The sequence below is a fragment of the Tamandua tetradactyla genome, chromosome 17, assembly GCF_023851605.1.
Source record: "Tamandua tetradactyla isolate mTamTet1 chromosome 17, mTamTet1.pri, whole genome shotgun sequence".
In the NCBI taxonomy this organism is placed as follows: Eukaryota; Metazoa; Chordata; class Mammalia; order Pilosa; family Myrmecophagidae; genus Tamandua; species Tamandua tetradactyla.
Window position 1 is genome coordinate 38,507,156 of NC_135343.1, and position 23,786 is coordinate 38,530,941.

Below are 23,786 nucleotides of genomic sequence, written 5' to 3' on the forward strand. Positions count from 1 at the left end.
TTTTTGAATGTATTACAACGTTAAAAGAATTTTACAGTGAAATCTGTATACCCATCACCTAGATTCTGACAATATTATTTACTATATTGATTTATCACCTATTTAAAAAATCTATCCATCCTTCTGTCCGTCCATCAGTTCATCTTGTTTTTTGATGTATTTCAAAGTAAATTGCAGATACCGGTATACTTCTCCCTAAATACTTCAACATAAGCATATCATTGAGTTTACAAATGCAGTTTTTAGTTTCGCATTTTCCTTACAGATGATCCTAGTTAATATTTAAGAATTATGAATAGTTATGATAAATTAGATTTATAAGAAATTAATTGCAAAAGAGAAGTTTTAATGAATAATTTTGCATCTACTTTAACTTTATTTTCCTTTTTTGTTTTTCTTTTTTTGTTGTGGCTTTCAATGGATTTTCTAGAAATTTGTTTGTTTTTTAAAGGGAGCCTTACTCTGGTCTTACCTCTGATCTATTTTTGTAAATATAATTATTTTTTAAAAGCTTTTAAACTCGTATATTTTTTCCAAACCTCCATCTTAAGACATCTCATGTTAATTTTGCTGCTGCTTCTCTTCATTTCCCTGTATTTTAAACTTAAGGTATTGTAGCAGATAGTAGCTATTTTTGATATTATTTTTAATTGCATTCGTCTATACATGTAGAAGTTATTATTAATGTCTTGACTAGCTGATTTCTAAAATAAGTTTAAGTCCTAGGACATCAATAGCCTTATACAGACAAAATTTGACTTTTCAAATGTGGGTCATCTTAAGTATGCTCTCATTGGAGACAAGACTTGTGAGTATGCTGCTTCATGTGTGATAGCATAGTTTTCCAATATTACTGAAAATGTTGCTCATGAGATAATTTTAAAGAAGGGTCATTTCCCTATGTCTTAATTTTTTTGTATCGCTAAGCATTCTTATTCACATTGGAAGGGCATATGTATCAAAACTTTATTTAAATTCTACTTCAGGCATATGTAGATTTATGTTTATGAAACTTGCCAGTTTATTGGTGCATATATGTATTACAGTATAAGAAAGAATTATTTTATTTTACTTTTTGCTTCTTTCATTATGCTTTGTAGTACTTTTATCATTTTGGTACTTAGAACAAAGAAATGTGCTGCATGCATTGAGCATTTTTCTACAAGTTTTTTTTCCCTGATGTGCTATTTCACATATCACAGGCCTTATTTTTTGAACATTTGAGCAAAAGAAACAGATGAAACCTCATACAAAACCCTTCAAAATAAGAACATGTGGGGTTTATTTGTGCTAATGCTCTTCTTTTGGAAAGATAACTGTTAAAGGTAAGGTCAATTTACTGATTTAAACAGCATTGTTCATAAAAATTTGTTACTCATGATGAAACTTTGCAAGGCCTTGTTCTTCAAAGAAAAGATTTTTTACTTCTGGAATGGAAAACTTTATCTGAAAATGCCAGAAAGATTAAAATTATTCTCAGATTTCTTTATATACCTTGGGAATATGATTTTCTAAAGGTGTTTTATGCAAAAAATTCGATTGGTCTAAAGCTTTGTTATATAATTTTCTAGGATCTTATGGTTGGTGATGAGGCAAGTGAATTGCGTTCAATGTTAGAAGTCAACTACCCTATGGAAAATGGCATAGTCCGAAATTGGGATGACATGAAACACCTGTGGGACTATACATTTGGACCAGAGAAACTTAATATAGATACCAGAAATTGTAAAATCTTGCTCACAGAACCACCTATGAACCCAACAAAAAATAGAGAGAAGATTGTAGAGGTAAGGTTTAGATGGGATATGGATATATATGTTTCTGATGTAATGTTAAAGCAAAATTAATTTATTTTCTCTTGCTATTGTTGCTATGGATAAAGGGAGTAAAAATATTTTATTTTCCTTGGATACTATTTATTGAGCAACTACTATGTGCTAATCATTATTGTATGTAGTATAGATTAATTAGTAAACAAACAAAACCCTGCTGCCACTGGAGGAAACTGACAATTGAAAAAAATGAGTGAGTCAGTTTAATGGTTTGTTAGAAGGTGTTAGATGCTAAAGGAAAACACTTTAGAGCCGAGTTAAGAGAGCTGGGGAGTGAAGGGTTGCAGTTGTACATAGGGTATGGTAATAGGCCTCCATGAGAACATGATGTTGGAACAAAGACAAGGTAAGGGAGTTAGCCAGGTTATGTGGGGGAAGAGCATTCCAGGCAGAGAGAATAGCTCATATAAAGGTCTTAAGATGGGAACCAGAAAAATTGGCAACATATTTGTGATTGCATCACAAAACATAATTCCAAAAGATCAATAAATACACACAAAAAACACTCAGCCTCATTAGAAAGCAAAGGCACATTATATGTTCATTCAGATACCATATGTAAATCTGTAAGCAAGCATTTAATAAATGACATACTTAAAATTTCAAAAAAAAAAAAAATGAGAACCAGCCTGGCGTGTTTGAGAATCAGCACAGAAGCCAGTATGGCTGGAGAGAGAATTGGGTGAAGGGAGAGTAGCAGAAAATTAGGTCAGAGAAATATCAGGATGCCAGGTAATTAGGTCCTTGTAGGCTCTTGTAGGGAATTAGGCTTATATTCTGAGTGAAATGGTGGGCTTTTATAATGAAGTGATGTGCTCAAATGTTGAACATAGACCATAGGGAGGAAAGGATGGAAGAAGAGAGACAAGGTTGGATGCTTTTTCAATTATCTAGGTAAAAGATAAATGATGGTTAGGACTGGGGGTAGTAGTGGAATTCATATATCCAGATTATGGATATATTTTGAAGGTAAGGCCAGAAGAATTTCCTGATGAATTAGTTATGGATAATATAGAGAGGAAGGAAGTCAGGGATAACTGCAAAATTTTTGGTCTGAGCAACTGGAGGGATGGAGTTACCATCACCTGAGGTGGGAAAAGACTGAGATAAATAGAACAGGATTTGGGGGAAATAACTAAGAATTCAGTTTTGGACATGTTAAGTTTGAGGTCCTCATTAGACATCCAAGTAGAGATATTAACTAGATAGTTGTGTATATAAGACCAGAAAAGTGTGAGGCTGGAGATAGAAATTTGAGAGTCATTAAGATATAGATATTTTGGTTTGCCAAAGAATTAAGAGTATACAATGGTGAGAAGGCCGAGGACCAGGAAGATAAGAGGAACCAGCAAAAGGAGATTAAAAAAAGCTAACGGGGTAAACGGTTATAGAGGAAAGAAAGAGAATATTAGTAGCTTTCTAGTTACTACTTAAAGCAAATACTTTGTTTTACTGTTATGAATTTAGATGTTGATGAAAATTTCAGAAGGCATATAGAAGAGATTATTGCTAGATAATATTTTTAAAGTCTGAATTAAAGCTCAGTTTTTACATTGTTTTAAAAATTTGAGGTCATTTTCTTTTTATATATATTTTTATTGGCAAATCTTACATACAGTCCAAGCATTGTGTACAATCAGTGGCTCATAATATCATGGTTCTGTATTAATCACCATGTTCATTTTTAGAACATTTGAATCAATCCAGAAAATGAAATAAAAAGGAAAAAGTCATACATTCCATACCCCTTACCCCTCCTTCTCATTGACTGCTCTCCCCAATGATCTTTTTTTTTTTTAATTGAGAAATCTTCACACACATACATTCTGTGCATGGTGTACAATCAGTGGCTCACAATATCATCACATAGTTGTGTATTCATCACCGTGATCGTTTTTTAGAGCATTTGCATCATTCCAGAAAAAGAAGTAAAAAGAAAAAGGAATAAACTCATACATACCATATACCTTAACCCTCCCTTTCATTGACCACTAGTTTTTCCCTCTACCCAATTTATTTTAACCTTTGTCATCCCCCCCGTTATTTATTTATTTCTTTTCCATGGTTTTCACTCATCAGTCCATACCCTGCACACAAGGAGCATCAGACACAAGATTTTCACAATCACACAGTCATATTGTAAATGTTATATCTTTATACAGTAGTCCTCAGGAATCTAGGCTACTGGACCACAGCTCAAACAGTTTCAGGTACTTCCCTCTAGCTACTCCAATACACCCTAAACTAAAAATGCATGTCTGTATAATGCATAAGAATAACTTCCAGGAAAACCTGTCAACTCTGTTTGGAATATCTCAACCACTGAAACTTTATTTTGTCTCATTTCTCTCCTCCCCTTTTTGGTCAAGAAACTTCCTCAGTCCCTTGATGCTGGATCCCAGCTTATCCCGGGCTTTCTGTCCCACATTGCCAGGGTGATTTATACCATTGGGAGTCATGTCCCACATAGGAGAGAGGGTAGTGAGTTCACCTTCTGAGTTGGCTTAGAGAGAGGCTACATCTGAGCAGCAAAAGAGGTTCGCTAAGGGTGATTCTTAGGCCTAATTTTAAGTAGGCTTAACCTATCCTTTGCTGGAATAAGTTTCATTGGGATGAACCCCAAGATCTAGGGCTCAACCTATTGATTTGGTTGTCCCCATTGTTTGTGAAACTGTCAGAAAATTCTCCAAATAAGGAAGTTGGATATTTCTTCCTTTCTCCCCATTCTCCCAAGGGGACTTTGCCAAAACTTCTTTATTCATTGCCCAAATCGCTCTGGAATTTATTGGGGCAGTTACACTAACCTGGACAAACCAACAAAATCTCACGCCCTATTCAAGATTCCTTGTACTTATGGTGTTCAACTAAACTGACCATACAAGTTAAAGTAGGAAATGCACTATTGAGGTCATATTTTCAGTTGCAGAATTTATATCTTTCCTTTATATCCAGAAAGTTGCTTTAATACTCTATCTTTTAGTAGTCTTATAAATAAAAACAAACTCTAATAGACTTTCAAGTTGATATGTGCAAATATATCATCACTTCCATTTTCATCCCTATGTAGGGAAAAATAGGGATTGATGGAATATGGAATAGGATATTAGAACGTCTAGTTGCTTTATTGGTGAGTATGTATTTTGGCGTTGTAAAATTTAAATTCTGTATGTTTCTCAATGTGGACAGTTGTAAAATTTCTAAATATCTAGATATTCAGAGCTGTCAGTCAGCCCTATCTGTCAAGAAGAATTCACTGTAGGTGACAAAAAATCATGCAAAGAAGTTCCCAGCTGACCTAGTACAGTGAATAAGCTAAGGTATGGTCAGAGAGGACAGGAGGAAACCTTCTTCAGCCTGGTTTAGCTGGGGGTGGAGCCACAGCCTTGGTTCAAGTCCGGAGGCATTCTCAACTGCTAGACAATTTTTGTATTTGTCAAAAATTAGAAAGGTAAGTGCATTTGTTTTTATCTTCTCATTTTGCTGCTGCTGCTTTTTGTTCTTGTTCTTTTAAACTGCTAGGGGAAAAGCCACAGTCCTGGCCCAGGTTGGGAGAGAGGCACAGGAGGCCCATTAGTAGTGATATCAGTTAAAAGAGTCTTATCAAATGCAGGAAGTTTTCTTTCACTCTAACTAGCCATTAACTAAAATACTCAGATATGTTTGTTTTATAGCACTTAAACTTGGGAATTCAGTCAGGATCCAAAAATCTATGCCCAAAATTGGAGCCTTGTGACAATAGGACTTTAATAGAAGCAAGAGGAACTGATGAGAATGGAGGACTCTTTCAAGTCCCTCTGATTCTGTTTTGGGGCACCTAATCCACACAATAACTTTCTCTCTTTCTATGACATTTAAAGATTTAAACTTTCTAAATACCAATATTGTTTCCTTTTTCCTCAGGTAATGTTTGAAACTTACCAGTTTTCTGGAGTGTATGTGGCCATCCAGGCAGTTCTTACTTTGTATGCTCAAGGTAGGTGAAGCTTAACTTTTAGAAAATCAATTCAGCAAACATTTGTTAAGCACTTTTTATAATAAAGACATTTAATTTTTTTCAAATTATTTATAAATCCCAGAAAAACATGTTATTCATATAACACACTTTGAATATAAATATCATATACATATTTAATCTTTTTTTAATGAAGGACTTAAATAAGAGATTTATCAAAAAATTTTTTTTAATTGGAGGGTACCCTTTAGACCAGTTTAATTTTTTTTTAAATAATCCGATAAGGTGAGTGTCATTAGCACAAAAAGGTTAAGCAGTTTGTTCAAGATCATCAAGTCAGTAAATGGTAAAACCGGGATTTGAACCCAGGCGGTTATGTACCAGAGGCTGTGCTGTTGAAGCTGCACTACAGGGTCTCTTCTTAGGCTATTTTTAAATTAATCTTTTATGCATGGAGGATAAACATAGAATTTGTTTGTCCTCAGAATTGTCTCAGGTTAAAAAAAAAGAAAGAACCACCAAAACCCACAAGAATCCAAAAATATTAGTATAAAATTGTGTTTTCCAAATATAAAACAGACTAGATTAAAAGGACAAGGTAGACGTTTGGGAATGCATTCCTGACTTTTAAGATGGAGTTAATGGAGGGCCTGTCGGGTTCTTTGGGTATTGCTGTTAGCACCTGGCTCCCTGTCTGTTAGGGGACTGAAATACTGACCATGTAGGGAGAGTTCTTTATATTCTAATGATCTTATAAGTTCAACAGAAACTTATTGAGAAGGTAAGGGGCCACCAAATATGTGTCAGGAAGTACGTTAGACATTTGAAATGTAAAGATGTCCTTAAGGAACTTAGTCTAATGGGACAGAAAGATACGAAACAGATTGTTTTGATTTAGCATGTGAGAAGGCTTCTGCAGGAGGTGACAGGCAAGCTTAATCTCACGTCTTAGTTTATAAGCAATGTGAATGACTGTTATCCAGAAATATGTATTCCTTTGCTTTGGTTGCTTATTTGTAACTTTAACAAACTTTTTTAATATTATGGTGATCCATCTGATCCCACACATGGATGATTTTTATTCAGGTTAGCAAAAATCACCTCGTGAAAAGACATTCAGTTTGTTGTTTTATTTTTGCTTTGCACTTAAAAAAATTTTTTTTTATTGTGAAAAAGAGCATATATACAAAAAAGCAATACATTTCAAAGCACACTACAACAACAGTTAGTTCTAGTACAGATTTTAGAGTTTGGTATTGGTTGCAATTCCACAATTTAAGGTTTTTACTTCTAGTTGCTCCAAGACACTGTAAACTAAAATATGTAATAATTCAGCAATCATACTCATTTGTTAAACCCTATCTTCTCTGTATAACTCCATCTTCTCCTTTGATCTTCTCCCAGTCTTTAGGATTATTTGGGCTATTCCCATTCTAACTTTCTCATGTTGGAAGAGCTGTTGATAATATGGGATAAGGGGGTGGAAATAGCTGATATTCTAAAGAGGCTGGCCCCTCTGGGTTTCAGGACTTATCTGGTCTGGGAGCCCATCTGGAGGATGTAAGTTTCTAAAAAGTAATCATAGTGCATGGAACCTTTATATAATCTCTAGGTGTTCTTTAGGGTTGGCAGGAATAGTTTTGTTGGGGTTTGGGAAATCATGATAGATAGCAATGTCTAACTGAAGTTTGTATAGGCATAGCCTCTAGAGTAGCCTCTTGATTCTATTTGAGCTCTCTCAGCCACTGATACCTTATTTGTTATATTCCTTTTTCTCCTTTCAGTCGGGAATGCATAAGACATTCATATTTTAAATGTACTGCATATAAATACTTAGAAAATACTTAAGGGATTTATATATATATATATATTTTATTAATTAAAGAAAAAAAAGAAATTAACCCAACATTTAGAAATCATTCCATTCTACATATGCAATCAGTAATTCTTAACATCATCACATAGATGCATGATCATCATTTCTTAGTACATTTGCATCAATTTAGAAGTAGCAAAACAACAGAAAAAGATATAGAATGTTAATATAGAGAAAAAAATAAAAATAATAATAATAGTACAAAAAAAAAAAGACAAACAGACAAAAAAAAACACCTATAGCTCAGATGCAGCTTCATTCAGTGTTTTAACATGATTACTCTACAATTAGGTATTATTGTGCTGTCCATTTTTGAGTTTTTGTATCTAGTCCTGTTGCACAGTCTGTATCCCTTCAGCTCCAATCACCCATTATCTTACCCTGTTTCTAACTCCTGCTGGACTCTGTTACCAATGACATATTCCAAGTTTATTCTCGAATGTCAGTTCACATCAGTGGGACCATACAGTATTTGTCCTTTAGTTTTTGGCTAGACTCACTCAGCATAATGTTCTCTAGGTCCATCCATGTTATTACATGCTTCATAAGTTTATTCTGTCTTAAAGCTGCATAATATTCCATCGTATGTATATACCACAGTTTGTTTAGCCACTCGTCTGTTGGTGGACATTTTGGCTGTTTCCGTCTCTTTGCAATTGTAAATAACGCTGCTATAAACATTGGTGTGCAAATGTCCGTTTGTGTCTTTGCCCTTAAGTCCTTTGAGTAGATACCCAGCAATGGTATTGCTGGGTCGTATGGCAATTCTATATTCAGCTTTTTGAGGAACCACCAAACTGCCTTCCACAGTGGTTGCACCATTTGACATTCCCACCAACAGTGGATAAGTGTGCCTCTTTCTCTGCATCCTCTCCAGCACTTGTCACTTTCTGTTTTGTTGATAATGGCCATTCTGGTAGGTGTGAGATGATGTCTCATTGTGGTTTTGATTTGCATTTCTCTAATGGCCAGGGACATTGAGCATCTCTTCATGTGCCTTTTGGCCATTTGTATTTCCTCTTCTGAGAGGTGTCTGTTCAAGTCTTTTTCCCATTTTGTAATTGGGTTGGCTGTCTTTTTGTTGTTGAGTTGGACGGGATTTATATTTTAAAGAGGCTTGTTTCATTTACTAAGTGTAACATGTGCCTTGTTCTTTGTTGACCAGTAGGATAGACCTGGTTTCCCTTGCCCTTAAAGCAATTATAGTCTAGCTATTGGGTAATTTTTCCTTTGCAAAAGGAGTAAAGAATCACCTGTTCCTTTGCAAGGTGGGAGGGAATGCTTATGTGTATCTAGGTAGTGTTATTTCATTTTCAGAATATAATTTTCACAAATTATTTTTTAAAATACTTTGAAAAAATATATATTACAAATTTTGAGTCTAAGTTTGAAACCCATAATAAGAGTTCCATTTGGGGAGAGGGGAGAGGTGGGACAGTTCTACTGAAATGAATTTTTTTTTTGCCTTATATTTGAATAAATGTGACCTTAACACATTTTTCTAACAATACTTATAAATTAATTTTTGTCCAATGAAAAGATATCCTTTCTTACTTCCTGCTATGTAGCTATTTTTGTTTAATTTATTGAATTTTGAGAAGTGGTAGTCCATTAATAGTAACCAGAATAACTCCCAGTCATAATAAAATTCTCCTCCTTCGAAAAAAGGTGCCTAGTGCTACCCATTTCAAAGAAAAATTAGGAAAGGGCATTGGGAGTCCTGGAAGGTTTGTGCACAAGAGAAATGACATGGTGATTTAGCAAGGATCTAGGGGGAGTAACTGGAATTAGAAAATCTGGCTTGGAGGTTAGAGTGGGCAAGGAGGGTATAAATGAAAAGGTAAGGATTAGATTGAACCTTAAAGAATTGTAGGATTTGAAGTGAAAGAAAAGAATAATCCACTGACAGCAAGTATTTGGCACTGGAGGACGTGTGTGCAGTGAAAGGCCAGTGTGTAACCTGATGGGAGTTGAGGATGGGTAGTAAGGACTTTAATCGATGCCACTGAGAGTATTTTTAATTAACGGTGATTAATTATTAATTAATTAGTAAATAATTAAATTATTCCTCTTTATTGTTGCAATGGAAGGTCTCTTGTTTTAAAGAATGCAGCTTTGAAAGGCAATGTATGAGTTTCATGAGGTTTACAGCATGAATCAAGTCAGATTTTATCGTTTCAAAAAGAAATGGTTTAAATAAATGTATTCAAAGACAGATCATTACATTGAGATACTACAGTGCATGCAAGTTTGTAGTAATGAAAAAGAGAAGGAAAACCTATTCAGGGATGGGAAAATAATAAAATAATGCTTAAACAAGTGATAGGTAGTACATATTCTGGTCATTTTTTTCTATTCAAAAAAACAAGTGTCATAAGAAATTTTGTTTTCCCTGAATTAACTCTGGTGGAAAAGGTGAAACATTAACTGTTTTTTTGAGCCCGTGTCTTGTCCTGGACTTGTAGTTGGTTCTAGCTTTAAGAATTTTCACCTTACAGAAATTTAAATTCTCTTTCAAAGACTTTCTCTCCCTCCTGGTGCACTATTTTATGTCTTGAAGCAGGTAATCCTTTGCCCCAGTCTGCTTCAACTTAATAGTTTCTTGTGCTGTGTTAGCAAGTGCAAACTGCCTCTATCTGTAGGGCAAGGTCTGGTAAAGCTGTCCTGAGATGAGTTTCCTAGTTCAGTCCTTCATGCTGCCTCCTGGTGGATTGTCACTGATAGATTGGCACAGAGACACAGGCTCTGTATTATGTCCATAGGGGTTACTCTGATCCCTCTGGAACAGGGCCAGTAACCCACAATGAGAGTGCAGGCTGACTCGAAACGTTAACGTTTGTAACCATTTCTATTTGTAAATAGCATTATGGGAAACAGCTGGATTCCATCTGCTTCTTTGCTGTTCTTTTATGACAAGATTTGAGTTACATAATACTCTTATGTACTTACTCCCCTCACCCCAGCAAATTTGCCGTTCTGGTTTCAGGGGAATAATTGAAGTGAACCTTTTGCCAACCAAGATTAATTGTTCTCAGGCTCCTATATATCTAGTAGCTATATATACTTTTCCAAAAAAACACGAGAGTTTTTTAATATACTAGAAGACAAAAATAATGCTAAAGAACTATATTTATTTCATTAGGTTCATTACTAACTTTTTAATCACTTTCATAAAAGTTCTCCATGATACTTTAGAAAATTTCACTTCACAGGAATTTTGGGGTCAAGATTAAGTTGGAAAGAAAAAGAATTGTACTAAGCTTTTAAGATATCATGCTTTTCAGTCCTAGATCTCAGAGTCTGTTTCTTTCCTTCTTCAAGGGTAGCATATATTTAGACTAAAAGTCTCAGGAGACTTGAGAAAACATGGACTTTAGTATCTGTGTATTAGAAACAAACCGCAAAATAAAGAATAGAGAAATGCTGGTTTCTAGACCTTTCCAGTTGGTGAAGTTGTTAGTTTGACTTCTAAATTAGTATTTGAAACTTGCTGGCTTTGATTTTTCTGATTTGGGGTTGTCTTTACAACCTCCTGTTTTTTACACAGGTTTGTTGACTGGTGTAGTAGTGGACTCTGGCGATGGGGTAACTCACATTTGCCCAGTGTATGAAGGCTTTTCTCTCCCTCACCTTACCAGGAGACTGGATATTGCCGGAAGGGATATTACCAGATATCTTATCAAGGTAAACAAAAGGGAAATAGCATGGAAATTAGATTTTGTAGTTCATATTTACCAACTTAATACAAAGTTGAGTATATCATCTCAAGATGTGAGCAGGTCTCTGAATCAGTAGAGAAATTACCCAGTTATACACTTTTTTCATGTAAAAATCTGTATGTGTTCCTTTAGTCTCATTGAGAGTAATCCTCACTCCCTGGGGAAATTATGTTAATGAAAATTATAATAGTCTCATCCTAGGCCAAAATTCTTTCAGAGGGCAACACTAAAGATGTTTCCAAGAGTCTTTGGAACATAAATGGAAAGTTCAGGGTTTGTTGTTGTTGTTGTTTTAAGTTTTAATATGAAAAGTGCCTATTGTGTTTATGACGCATATTATATATTTTCCCCATCAAACTGCTTTTTAAATAGTAATATTTTCGAGCATTTAAGAAATGTAAAACTAGATACTATGCCTTTGAAAAGAACAAAATTCTTTTATCATTCATTTGTTTAACAAATGCTTTTACCTCCTAATATGTGCCAGACACGATACTAGAAGCTAGTAATAAAATTTACTAGGACTTAATAAAGTTATTTCATAAATAGGGAGTTGGTTATATAAGCAAGATACAAAATAAGAAGGCCAGTAAAATAATATCTATTTATTAATAGGCTTTTGATTGTATATCAAAACTACCCAAACATTAGTACTCAAACATTACTCTGACTTTTTAAAGCTAGCATGTTTTTCTAGCTCATTTTATATATTTATTAGTCTTGAACTGTTGTTGCTACCCTTTGTGAAGTGTCTTTGGAACTGAAATATAAATACTTTTATGGTAAGTAAAATCCTCATTTCTGAAAGACTCAATAAAAGCTGAGGATCCACTGCCCATTGCATTTGGCATTTATGTGACTTATTTAGTGAGTAATAACAGCTTTTGCAGAGTTGAACTCATTCAGGTCTATGTGAACTTACTGCTTTTTTTTTGGTACTAGCTGCTTCTATTGAGAGGATATGCCTTCAACCATTCTGCTGATTTTGAAACCGTTCGCATGATTAAAGAAAAACTGTGTTATGTGGGGTATAACATTGAGCAAGAGCAGAAACTGGCCTTAGAGACCACAGTATTAGTTGAATCTTATACAGTAAGTATTTTCATTTTATAATATAGTTTGTAGTTTATGAATGAATAGCTTTGATGATTGGTGTCTGTTTAAGGAAATTTTCTTGGAAGCTGTATCTTTGTTTCAGGTTGTTATAATATGTATTTGTGTAGTCTTTAATGCTTCTTCCTACATTAAGATTCTATGATTTAATTATTTTAGGATGTCATATGTGCAAATGAAGGCTAAAATCATAATAAATTACTTTTCTACCTTGGCATATTATTAGCTATGAAATTTTGAGAAGTCTAGTGTCTGGAATAACATTCGCAAAATGTGTTCTACAGAATGTTATTTGCCCAAGATGTTAATTAGTATTTCATAAAAATTGTGTCAGACAGTAGATTTTCTCTTTACTGCAAGATTTCTAAGGGCCTTTGATGTGCTGATATGTGCAGGACTGTAAGAATTAATTCAGCTGTTTGAGTTTCAGCAAACTTACTAGACTACAGGACTCTTCAGCATTTCATGGGACTTGTGTTCTAAGAAGTATGATTACTCAATCTTAGATTATTGCTTTAATATTTCAGTAGGTGGCAGTCTTTTCCTGTCTTAGTATTTTCTTATTGTGATGTTCAAAACAAATCTTCACTTGAAATTGTAACTAATGAGATTCAGAACCTAGTTAAAGGTTACAACACCAGGGGAGTAGCTCTTACCAGAATTTTTATGAATTGCCATCTTAAGTTATCTGAATGTATAGTATTTCCATATCTCATCCTTGATCTAGTTTTCACTAAAAAGAAATAGCATAATAGGCAATAAAGGCAAGTTTTCTTAAATCATTTGATCCATGTTAGCTGTATGTATTCCTAAATATGTGCAAAACCATCATTTAAAAAATAACTTTTATTTATAAAAGATCCCAATCTTACTAGGCAATAAAACCTATTTTGCAACTTTACATAATCTCCGAGTTTGCCCACTTTTTTCCTGAACCTTTCTTCACAAGTTACCTTAGATTTTTAATTTTCCATCTACTTGACCTGTTTTGGAAGAAAATGACACAAGGCAAGGGCTGAGGGAACTAAAAATATAATGCATATAGTATTTATTCTGCTTTCTCAGAGAATTTAAAGTAGTTTATAAAATACATACAATAAGCATAAAACAATAAATTGATGAGATATCAAAGAGGGACATGACAGATAAGTAAAGGATAGGATAAAATTTGATGCAAAGGAAACTTAATTTTTATACAATTAGTTATAATAGTTCTTAGAGGTAGTTGGAAAAATTGACCCCATGTTGACCAGCAGCCAAACATCCAGAGATGGCACACGTCAGAGAGTCTTGAAATGTGTAGGAAAAGGGGTTTGCAAATAACAGTTGTCCGTGCCTCAACCTGAGGTTATTCCAGGTGTAATGGGTGATTTCATGTGATTTTTAAACTTACCTGAGGGTTGTTTTTAGAGGGTTAAATGCTTGGATTGGTATCTTCTCTTTTTTTAGAAACTTGATACCATTTATAAAAAGATGTTCTAGACTTTTAAAAATGTATGATTGCTTTGCTTGCCTTTGTAAATACTTACAGCAAATGTGAAATAAATGTCTTAAGAAAACTTTTGTGATATTTTGTCATATTAGAAAGTCAGTTTTGTGATCTAAGTACTTTTGTAATTATAAATATTTGTTAGAAATGTTCATGTAAAACTAATTCTAGTATCTTGTATAGAAACATGTGAAATGCTAACATACACTGAACATGCTTGTTATTTGAGTCAATCAAATAAATTGTGAGGTGCTGTAAGAAAGGGAGTAAGTAACTGTTTAACATTTCTCATTTAATTAAATGTCAACACTTGTTGGAACCTTCAGCATAAGGTCATACTGTTAACAATATCTGACCTGTTGTTTAAATCTTATTTGCTTAAAATTTTATCAGATACCACTTAAAATTTAATAGGGAGGACAACACAACAGAATTACATAAATCAAAGTAGTTTAGATCAGGGTTCCTTCTTTTTTAAGTGTTCCTTAAATTTTTTAAATCATAAAACACTTATTGAATTAAGTGACTTCATGTAAGTAGCATACATGCTATAAAATGTTTTGATGGCAAAATAATAGCTTCACTAATTATTTGTTAAAATAAATTTAATTTTTTTTCAAATTTAATGTGTTTATTCTGCATGCTAAAAACATCCATAAAATTACAAATGTTTTGAAATTATAAGACAAGCAGTATAAACACATACCAGCAATAATCAGAAAGCATAGCTGGTTCATCAGTGCTGTCTGTTTGCTTTGCTGTGTACACGGCTGGAACATGCTGCACTCATACATTCGTGGTTTCATCAAGAATTTCCTGATGTTTGGGGGCATGGCATGCCATTTTAAAAAGACAGAACAGTGAATGATAAAAAGAACAGTTATCTAAATGTAGTTAATTTTATTTTACCTTTATTTCTCCCCAAATAAAATTTTTAAATGTTGCTGATACCAATTTTGTTTACAGAACTGCTTTGTTTGGAAGTAGTAGTATTCTGCAGAATATTAGGAAATTTTAAAATCTTTTGTTGACTACCTGGTTATTCTTGGTTTCTAGCTCCCGGACGGCCGAATTATCAAAGTTGGGGGAGAGAGATTTGAAGCACCAGAAGCTTTATTTCAGCCTCACTTGATCAATGTAGAAGGAGTAGGTGTTGCTGAATTGCTTTTTAACACAATCCAGGCAGCTGACATTGATACCAGGTACATTGGAAATGGTGGCTTCACATGGTGGGCAGAGCTGGTTGCAAAACTATTTATAAGAATATAAATAGTTAGAATGACCAAGTTGTCTTTATCTATGTATGCTTTTGTGAATAGATAAGACAAATGATTTTTTTCAATAAAGGTGGCAATGGATGTTGGGCAGCATATTTATACATTGTCTTAGAAAGTACTTTTAAATTTTTTATTTTGATATAATTTCAAACTTACAGAAAAGTTGCAAGAATAATATAGAGAATTCCCTTGTATACCCTTACCTAGTTTCACCATTTTCCTAATTCTAACATTCTGTATTTTTGCTTTATTTGTTCTCCCTCTATTTTTTTTCCCTGAACCATTGGAGAGTAGATTACATTTACCAGTCCCCTTTACTCCTTAATATTCAGTCTGTATTTCCTAATTACAGAGATACTTTGTTACATAACCACAGTTCAGGGGCTTTATTATTCATGTACTTTTATCTACCATCTGTATTTCAAATTTGTCCATTGTCTCACTAATGTCCTTTATATTGATTTTTTTCCCTCCATTATAGGATCAAATTCAGGACCTCTGAGTTTCCTTTTTTTGTGTCTCCTACATATATGTATGTCTCTGTCTGTACATATACACACACAGAGGCAGATATGTGATATATATATCATAGGGAATTTTGTTCACAATGTGTTCATTTTTGGGGGGTCGGTGCTGGGGGGATGCATGAGCAGGGAATCAAACTGGGGTCTCCCACATCACAAGCCAGAAGTCTACCACTGAACTACCTGTGTACCCTCTCTCTGACTTTACTTTTCCTGGTACATTTCCTTAGTCTTTCATGGCATTTTTCTCTTTTCTCATAAGATTCCAGTTTTGCTGTTTTGGCAGGAATATTACCTAAGTGATATGTCCTTCTCAGCATATTACATTCAGGGACTATGATTTCTGTTTGCCTCTTATTAAAGTTGTTTTCTCTACTGTATGGTTTTATCATTCTCCTTTCATAATTAATAATATGTGGAGGATCCCTTTGAAACTATGTAAATATCCTCTTCCTATTCAAACTCTGCCCCCACCCCCATCTTTTTTTTTTTTAGCATCCATTAATGATTCTCACATAAATACATTTTTAGTTGTGATTTTCTAACTCCATCATTCCTTCTGTATTTATTGGTTGGCATTCTAACATAAGGAAGTGCCTTTCCTTCCATTTTTTTAATATCAGTATAGACTTATGAATTCTATTTCATTTAGTGAGTTACAATTCGTTAGTCTATTAATTTTTTGAAATTTTTTATTGTGGTAACATATACAACACAGAATGTCCCATTTTAACCACTTTCATGTGTATAATTTGGTGTTATTGATTACATTCATTATTTTGTGCTACCATCACCACTATCCATTACCAAAACGTTTTTATCAATTGCAACTCTGGACCCATTAAGCAGTAACTCCCGTCTCTCTGTGCCCTCCCCCGTCTGTTTACTTATTTATTTGGCTAGAATTCTGCCACTGAGCCACTGTTGCAGACCCACCCCATCTATTTATTTTGATGCCCAAATTGCACCTGATTTGGCCATTGAGAGTCACCTGTTTCCTTTGATGTGCCCCGCTTAAGAGTGCTGTTGAAAATATTTTCATATGTTCAAGGGCTTTTTTTATTTTTTGGTGAATTGTCCATGGTTTTGGCCTGTTGTATAGAATTTTTTATCATTTTTCCCCTCAATTTTAAAAAGTTGTTTTTATATTTAGATTTGGCAATACCTGTTGCAGATTTTTCCCCCCAATTTGCTGTTTGTCTTTTGCTTGTAGTGTTTTTGGCCATGCAAAAATTTATCTTTGTTTACTTGTATATTTATAGTCTTCTTTTATTGCATTTGGAGTTTTAGTCCCAGTTATCACGCCCTTCCTTACACCCAAGTTATAGAGGAACTCACACAGAAGCCTTTTCTAAAGCAAGTTATTTGTTTAACCCTGAAATACATAACCACCTAGCTAATTTTGGTGAGATGTCTGGGGAGCAGAACAATAATGCAATTTGATAAAAATAACAGTGCTTGAAGTTCACTTGTACTAAGCAATAAGCCTAGTAGAAGACGATCAAAAATCATATCTAGATTTTGTAATTATGATAAATTCTCAGTTAGGATTGGATAGATTTTTGTCCCTTGATTTAATTGTTATTAAGAGTAAAATTTTATTTTAAAGTGGCTTCCTGTTGGTGTTAATTAAAGCTTTGGGCTTCCCAAAGCATGAGTCAGATCAGCACCCTCTCCACTGAATTTACAGTGACAAGTGGCACAACTCAGATTTCATGTTCTGTATGATCTGTATATTGAAATACATGTAAATGTACATGCACATATCACAGGTAGTTGTACTTCAGCTGCTTGGCTCATGCTTCATTCACAGTGCATTCTTTTGCAATTAAATACTAAAACTGCTCTTTTAGGAGCTTGAATTGCAGTAGCCTCAACCAGAAAGAACCCATCTGAGAAGATGGAGGTAACTAAAAATCTAGAAGCAAGTTTGGGACTAGAATGAATGCGACTCAACTCCTGAGCTTTACTGTGAGAAGAGTTCCTCATATTCTCAGTTTATATTACTTTTACTACATATGCAGTTTTGGGAGTTGATTTGGTATCATAGCCAGCAGCATATTTAAGGAAGAAAGAGGAGAATGCTGTAAGAAGCGAACACCTCAATCTAGCCAAATAACAGCAAACAGCCTCAAGGCAAAGGAATAAAACTACAAAAGGAAAGTGGAAAATTTGAGAAGCAGGAACGCCAATCACAGAATGTGGTTAAATGTCACGTCTTAATTGTTCTAAGGAAGCACTGTGATAACACAGTCCGCATAATGTAAATCTTGGATATATTAAACGACTCAATTACATTTGCACAAAAGTCTTAATTGTTCTAAGGAAGCACTGTGATAACACAGTCCGCATAATGTAAATCTTGGATATATTAAACGACTCAATTACATTTGCACAAAAGTATAAAATAAGCTTTAGAAGTATTTTCATCAAAATTATAATAAAGATTTTATATGTAAAGAGGGTTTGTTATCTAACACTAGTAGTAATAGCAAACATTTAGCCCTGTTCTTTATATGTGGAATTTTATTTAATTCTTCCAGCAACCCCTTGAGGCTGACATAAATAACAGTAACCCTGAGAGACTATTTTTTTTAAAACTTAGGCCCTAAATAAATATCCATTGTGTTTTTCTAGATCTGAATTCTATAAGCACATTGTGCTTTCTGGAGGGTCTACCATGTACCCTGGGCTTCCATCACGCTTGGAACGTGAACTTAAACAACTTTATTTAGAACGAGTTTTAAAAGGAGATGTGGAAAAACTTTCTGTAAGTATCAATAATCCAATTGTTAACATACTTTTTTGGGGCGGGGAGGGGGTGTTACATGGTCCAGGAATCAAACCTGGGTCTCCCACATGGAAGGTGAGCATGCTACCACTGAACCACCCGTGCACCCTAACATGCTTAACATACTTTTAGAACCTGGTGAAATGGCTTGTGAATCTTTACTACCACCAGAGGGAGCAAGAAGTCTTCCTAAACAAATTACTAATTCAGTCAAGTACAGCCTTGAAGAGATACAGGAAGAAGTAAATAGTGCAAGATAAATTCTGTCCAGAATGGTCAAACTAACTGACCACCTCTATGCTAGGTCCTCTATGCTACCACCTCTATGCTAGGGTTACTAGGTCCAGAGCCAAAGGTTCTGGCTTATCTCTAGCAACTGAGCTGGTTTGGGGTGCACAGGAATAACCTGCTATCCCAGCGTTCTCCTCGGAATAGCACACTACTGTGGAGAAGTGAGTGTTCCACTTGGATTTTTTTAAAACTTACTTTTTGATTATGTAATCAGCCTTCAACCTACTCTTGGACTTTCTCATTCTCATATTTCTGATCCTAGATTATTTTCTGCTTATTTCTTGCATGTGTCTTGTCTCCCTAATCAGATTGTAAAACATCCATGTCTATTCTGTATCCCCAATAATTATCATAACTCTCGAGAAAGACTTTAATTGGTAGTTGGTGATTTGTAGAGTAAAAATAGATTTTTGTATGTAATAGCTGATGGTTCCTTTGCTTTGATTTTTTCCTGCAAACTCTGGGCTGTGTGCTTTCTTCTATATGTACAGTGCACTAAACTTAAAGTAATTTAATCCTGGGTTAGTCTCTGATCTTTTTCTCACCTGATGTTGATCAACTCTTTTAGATAATGAGATTGCATGTTTTTGAAACTAATGTTAAACCTTTTATGCTCAAATTGTTGAAATTAAATGGAGGATGGGCTCACATTTATTAAATCAGAAGACTGAAAAGGAGCCATGGGTCTGAGTACTTCACTCTTCTGATTTTTTGAAGTTACATGTATATTATAAAAATCTGTCTTAGGTGATAATTTTTCAGCAAATATTTCTTGAGCTCTTTCTGGGTACCAAACATTGGTTTAGGTGCTGGGGATGAACAAACAGTGGTGAACAAAAACAGAATCCCTGCTTTCAGTCTACATACTATGTCAATAAATGGTACAGAGAAAATTTAAGTAAGGTTAGGAGCTAGAAAACAGTTGTGGTTGGGAAGTTTGTGTGGTATACGCCTTCATACAGTGTGATCAGCAAAGAGGTCTCTGAATAGGTGACTTTCAAGCAGAGACCTGAATGGAGTAAGGGACTGAGCTGAAGCTATCTGGGGAAAGAGTCTTCCAGGCAGGGACAGCAAGTGCAATGGCCTTTAGTTGGTGGGAGTCGTTGCAAGTATGGCTGGAGCTGAGAGTACCAGGGAGAGGTGGTGGGAGATGAGATCAGAAAGGTGGCATGGAGGCAGATCTTGTTTAGCCATAGTAAAGAGTTTTTGACCTTTAGTCCTAATAAGATGGAAAGCCTTGGGAGAGTTTTGAGCAAAGAAATGATAGGATCTGACTTAAGTTTTTAAAGAATCATTTAGTGTGGTATAGTGAATAGACAGTTGGGAGAGGGAGGAAACAAAAGTAGACTGTAATTTCTAGGTGAAAGTTGGAAAGTATCTGTTGTGGGGGTGGAATATAGTTATTATGCATAACTTTATATTATGGAAACATATAAAAGTAAAGAGGACTTCAGCAGTTACCAAATCATGGCCATTATGATTTCATCTTGAGACAGTGGAGCCAGGGTGCGCAGTGGTTTAAAATAGAAGAGACGTGTGAATTGATTCTCTTGGAGAGTGGAAGAGAGAACAGAGGAAGGTAATAGAATTGCCACGAAGCACTGAGGGCTCTGTTGAGGTTAGCCATCCATTAAAAGTGAGATAGTGAATTTTCTTTCCCATCTTGTTCAGCTGCCTGAAGGCAGGCACAAAACAGAGGTAGAAACCAGACGTGGTGTTTTGCCAAGTAAATAGGATAAAGGGAGAAAAGGACAAAGTCCCGAAGTATAATGGCAGGAAATGGTGGAGGTAGAGAGCACGCACACACCCCAGGAAGGGGATGAGAAGAAGAAATAACTGGGGGGATCTGTAAAAGCAGAAAGGAAGAGCAAGACGAAGTCAGAGAATCAGCAGTCAGACGAAGTTGAGAGAGCTGCAGGGGAAGCAGTACCCTCAAGGACTAGCTAAGTTTCCCTTAGAGCAGGAATAGGCAAACTATAGCCTTTGGGCCAAATCCAATTGTTTTTGTAAAGTTCTGTTGGGTCACAGCCAGGTCCCTGTGTTTACATACTGTTACATATTGTCTGAGGCTGCCTTCTGCTACACAGGGAGTTTGAGTAGTTCCCAGAGACCCACAAAGCCTCAAATACTTCCCTTCTGGCACTTTACAGAAAAAGGTGATAGAACACTTACAACTATAGGTTAAGCCCCAGAATTGAGAAACTTATTTTTCATCATATAACAACAGATACCTGCAGTTCATTTTTGTGACATAGAAATAAATCATTTAGAACAACGTGTTTACTTTGAGGTTTTTTTGCAGAAAATGTGTGATACTGAATAAAAACTGCTACATCGTCATGAGGTTTCTCTTTTAGGTGTTGCCAGACTGGGGGATGGGAGGTGCCTTCATTTTTGACAATTATTGGTGGCCATGGAATATAAAACTTCCCAGTTGTCTTTAATTTTGGTTACAGTGTTCATTTTCTCCAATATCCCCATTATTTGTTTTTTGACTATATTTAGTCTTATTTAAGACTATTTCATTTGAATTTGAGTGAGTAGAAGTTAGCTTTGCTTGTCGGAAAAGAAGTTCAACTTTTACTGTTTTGCACTGGACTAGAATCAGAAGGCTTTTGAATTTAAGAAAAAAAAAATCTTAGTCCTCTTACCCAAACTCTTCATTTTGACATTTCAGTGACTTGACCTTGTCTGTCAGTTGATGGTAAAACTTGCTATGATCAGGACTCTGGTACTTGTGTCAGTAGAGTGCTCATGTAATTTATGATTGAAATGGGGACATTTTTGAGAGTGAAAAGACATGCTGTTAATGATAGTCCAAGAGGTATAAATCAGGACTGTGCCATGCACACGATATGTATGTATGGTGTCCTAGCTAGCAGACAAATTGCTTAATGTGTCTGAACCTCAGATACCAAATCCTGCTGTCCTGCTTACATTACAAGACTCTTGTGAAAATTCAACAAGAGAAAATATGAAAAAGTCATTTTCTTTAAGTAGAAAACACTCTTCACATGTGACACTTTATTATTCCCTCTTTCTCCTTTAGAAATTTAAGATCCGCATTGAAGACCCACCTCGCAGAAAGCACATGGTATTCCTGGGTGGTGCAGTTCTGGCAGATATCATGAAAGACAAAGACAACTTTTGGATGACCCGACAAGAATATCAAGAAAAGGGTGTCCGTGTGCTGGAGAAACTTGGTGTGACTGTTCGATAAACTCTAAAGCTTGTTCCCATCACACCCCTAATGCTTTCTTTTTTTCCTTTATTGCCAATCTTTGAACTCATTCAACTCCATGACATGGAAGAGGCCTCTCTGTGCCCTTTGACTGGAAAGGTCAGGTTTTATTCTGGTGTCTTTGGGGGGAGCTTTGTTAAATTTTTGTTAATGTGGGTAAATCCGCCTGTTGAGTTCAGCCACTTCCCTGAAAACAAAAACCGAGGACAAAGGGTCCTGTCTGCTGCACTGTTTCTTCTAAGTAGGCATTTAGATCGTTCTTCTAGGCTTCCTATTTTCACTTTACTGCTGTAATGCTGCTAGTTTTAGTCTTTAGCACACTAGGTGGGATGCCTTTATTAGCATAAGAAAAACTTTAACCGGAGCTTTCACATATTACTGGGGTGGGGGTGGTAAGGGATGGGTGGGCAGCCCCTGAACCCTATATATCGTTTCCTCTGTAGTGTGGTGCTTTCATCAGTACTGCTGCAACTTTAAGAACGTTAAAGCTTCTCCTCTTAGCATCTTAGGGAAATGTTAGGCTTAGAACAAAAGTGTTTTGGGTGGGGTTGTGTGTGGGAGTGGGAAGGGGTGGTCTTTTTTATCTTGATTTTTGAGCTTTTCTGCTCTGGGGTACGTAAGATGAACGTTATTTACAGTACTTTCATTTGGCAGGTTTTCTTCTACTCTTAGTATGCCTAGAAATGTTTCCATATGATATAAAAAGCGAGTGTAGTAGTCCATTACCATGTGGCTTAGGGATTTGTTTTTTAAAATCAACCATGTCAGCTGGGACTAGAATCCCTAGAAACTATCAGTGAAAAAGTAACATTTAAAAATGCTTTTGGAAATTCAAATTACAGATTAAAAAGTGCTTAAAAGCTGGTATTTTCTAAATGTTTCTGTTTATCCAGAAGCATCAGTGTAATCCAGTGCCAAGTACCATTCTTGCAGTTATTCTTCTATATAATTGACCAGTGCTTATTTAATAAAACAAGCAGATACAAATAAATAGTCACTGGCAGTAGGTTATAATTGTTGGGTTAAAAATAACATTGGAATATGGGACTTGTTGCCAGTTGGGTAATTTGCATTTGTTTTTTGTGTTTACATGTTTGTTTTGATTTGAAACCTGCAAATGAAGTAAAATCTATTTAAAGTGTTGACCACCCCTCCAAAAGATCAAGTTTTAAATTTGTGTTTGTAATGAAAAACTAATCATAAATGCTAATTCTCAGCCATCTTTTTTGCTTGAAAGAAGAGTTGTTGGTAGTATTTAAATATTTAGCAGACTTTACTGCCTTTGTCAAATAATCATATTTGTGAATCCAACTGGTATTGCTTGGTATCTGAAAAAAATATCAAATAATACCCAGAAATGAGTTCTTTCTAAATTTGGAAAATAAAGTTAATAAGTTGTATCACACTGAATATGAAAGGCTGATTCTGGGGAAAAAATTGTTTTTATTTTTAAAAAAAATCTTTATTGGTAATGGCTTTGAAAGAAGAAACAATTTAGATGTGACTAAAATCAGAGAAATTTTGGCTTTAGATTCTTTTCTATGAGAAAATTTAAAAATCAATTTATGTGAAATAAGCAGCAAAAGAAGAGGTAATTCTGATTATTGCAGCTTCTGTTAATAAGTATTTTTTGTTGGTTTACCTCAGTTTGAACAAGTAAGAAGTTTGCCTGCATGCTGGA

General features: G+C 35.0%; 1 protein-coding gene across 1 annotated transcript in view; it reads left to right on the forward strand.

Annotated features, from left to right (window-relative positions):
* ACTR2 (actin related protein 2) overlaps positions 1-23,510 on the forward strand; it is a 35,170-nt gene extending 11,660 nt beyond the window's left edge. Inside the window, exons 3-9 of the mRNA XM_077134405.1 lie at positions 1,572-1,787; positions 5,733-5,805; positions 11,208-11,344; positions 12,322-12,471; positions 15,038-15,183; positions 18,420-18,552; positions 21,914-23,510. Coding sequence (XP_076990520.1) covers positions 1,572-1,787; positions 5,733-5,805; positions 11,208-11,344; positions 12,322-12,471; positions 15,038-15,183; positions 18,420-18,552; positions 21,914-22,084 — 1,026 coding nt within the window. The 3' untranslated portion in view covers positions 22,085-23,510. The remainder of the gene's footprint in view (positions 1-1,571; positions 1,788-5,732; positions 5,806-11,207; positions 11,345-12,321; positions 12,472-15,037; positions 15,184-18,419; positions 18,553-21,913) is intronic.
* Positions 23,511-23,786: the final 276 nt, after the last annotated feature.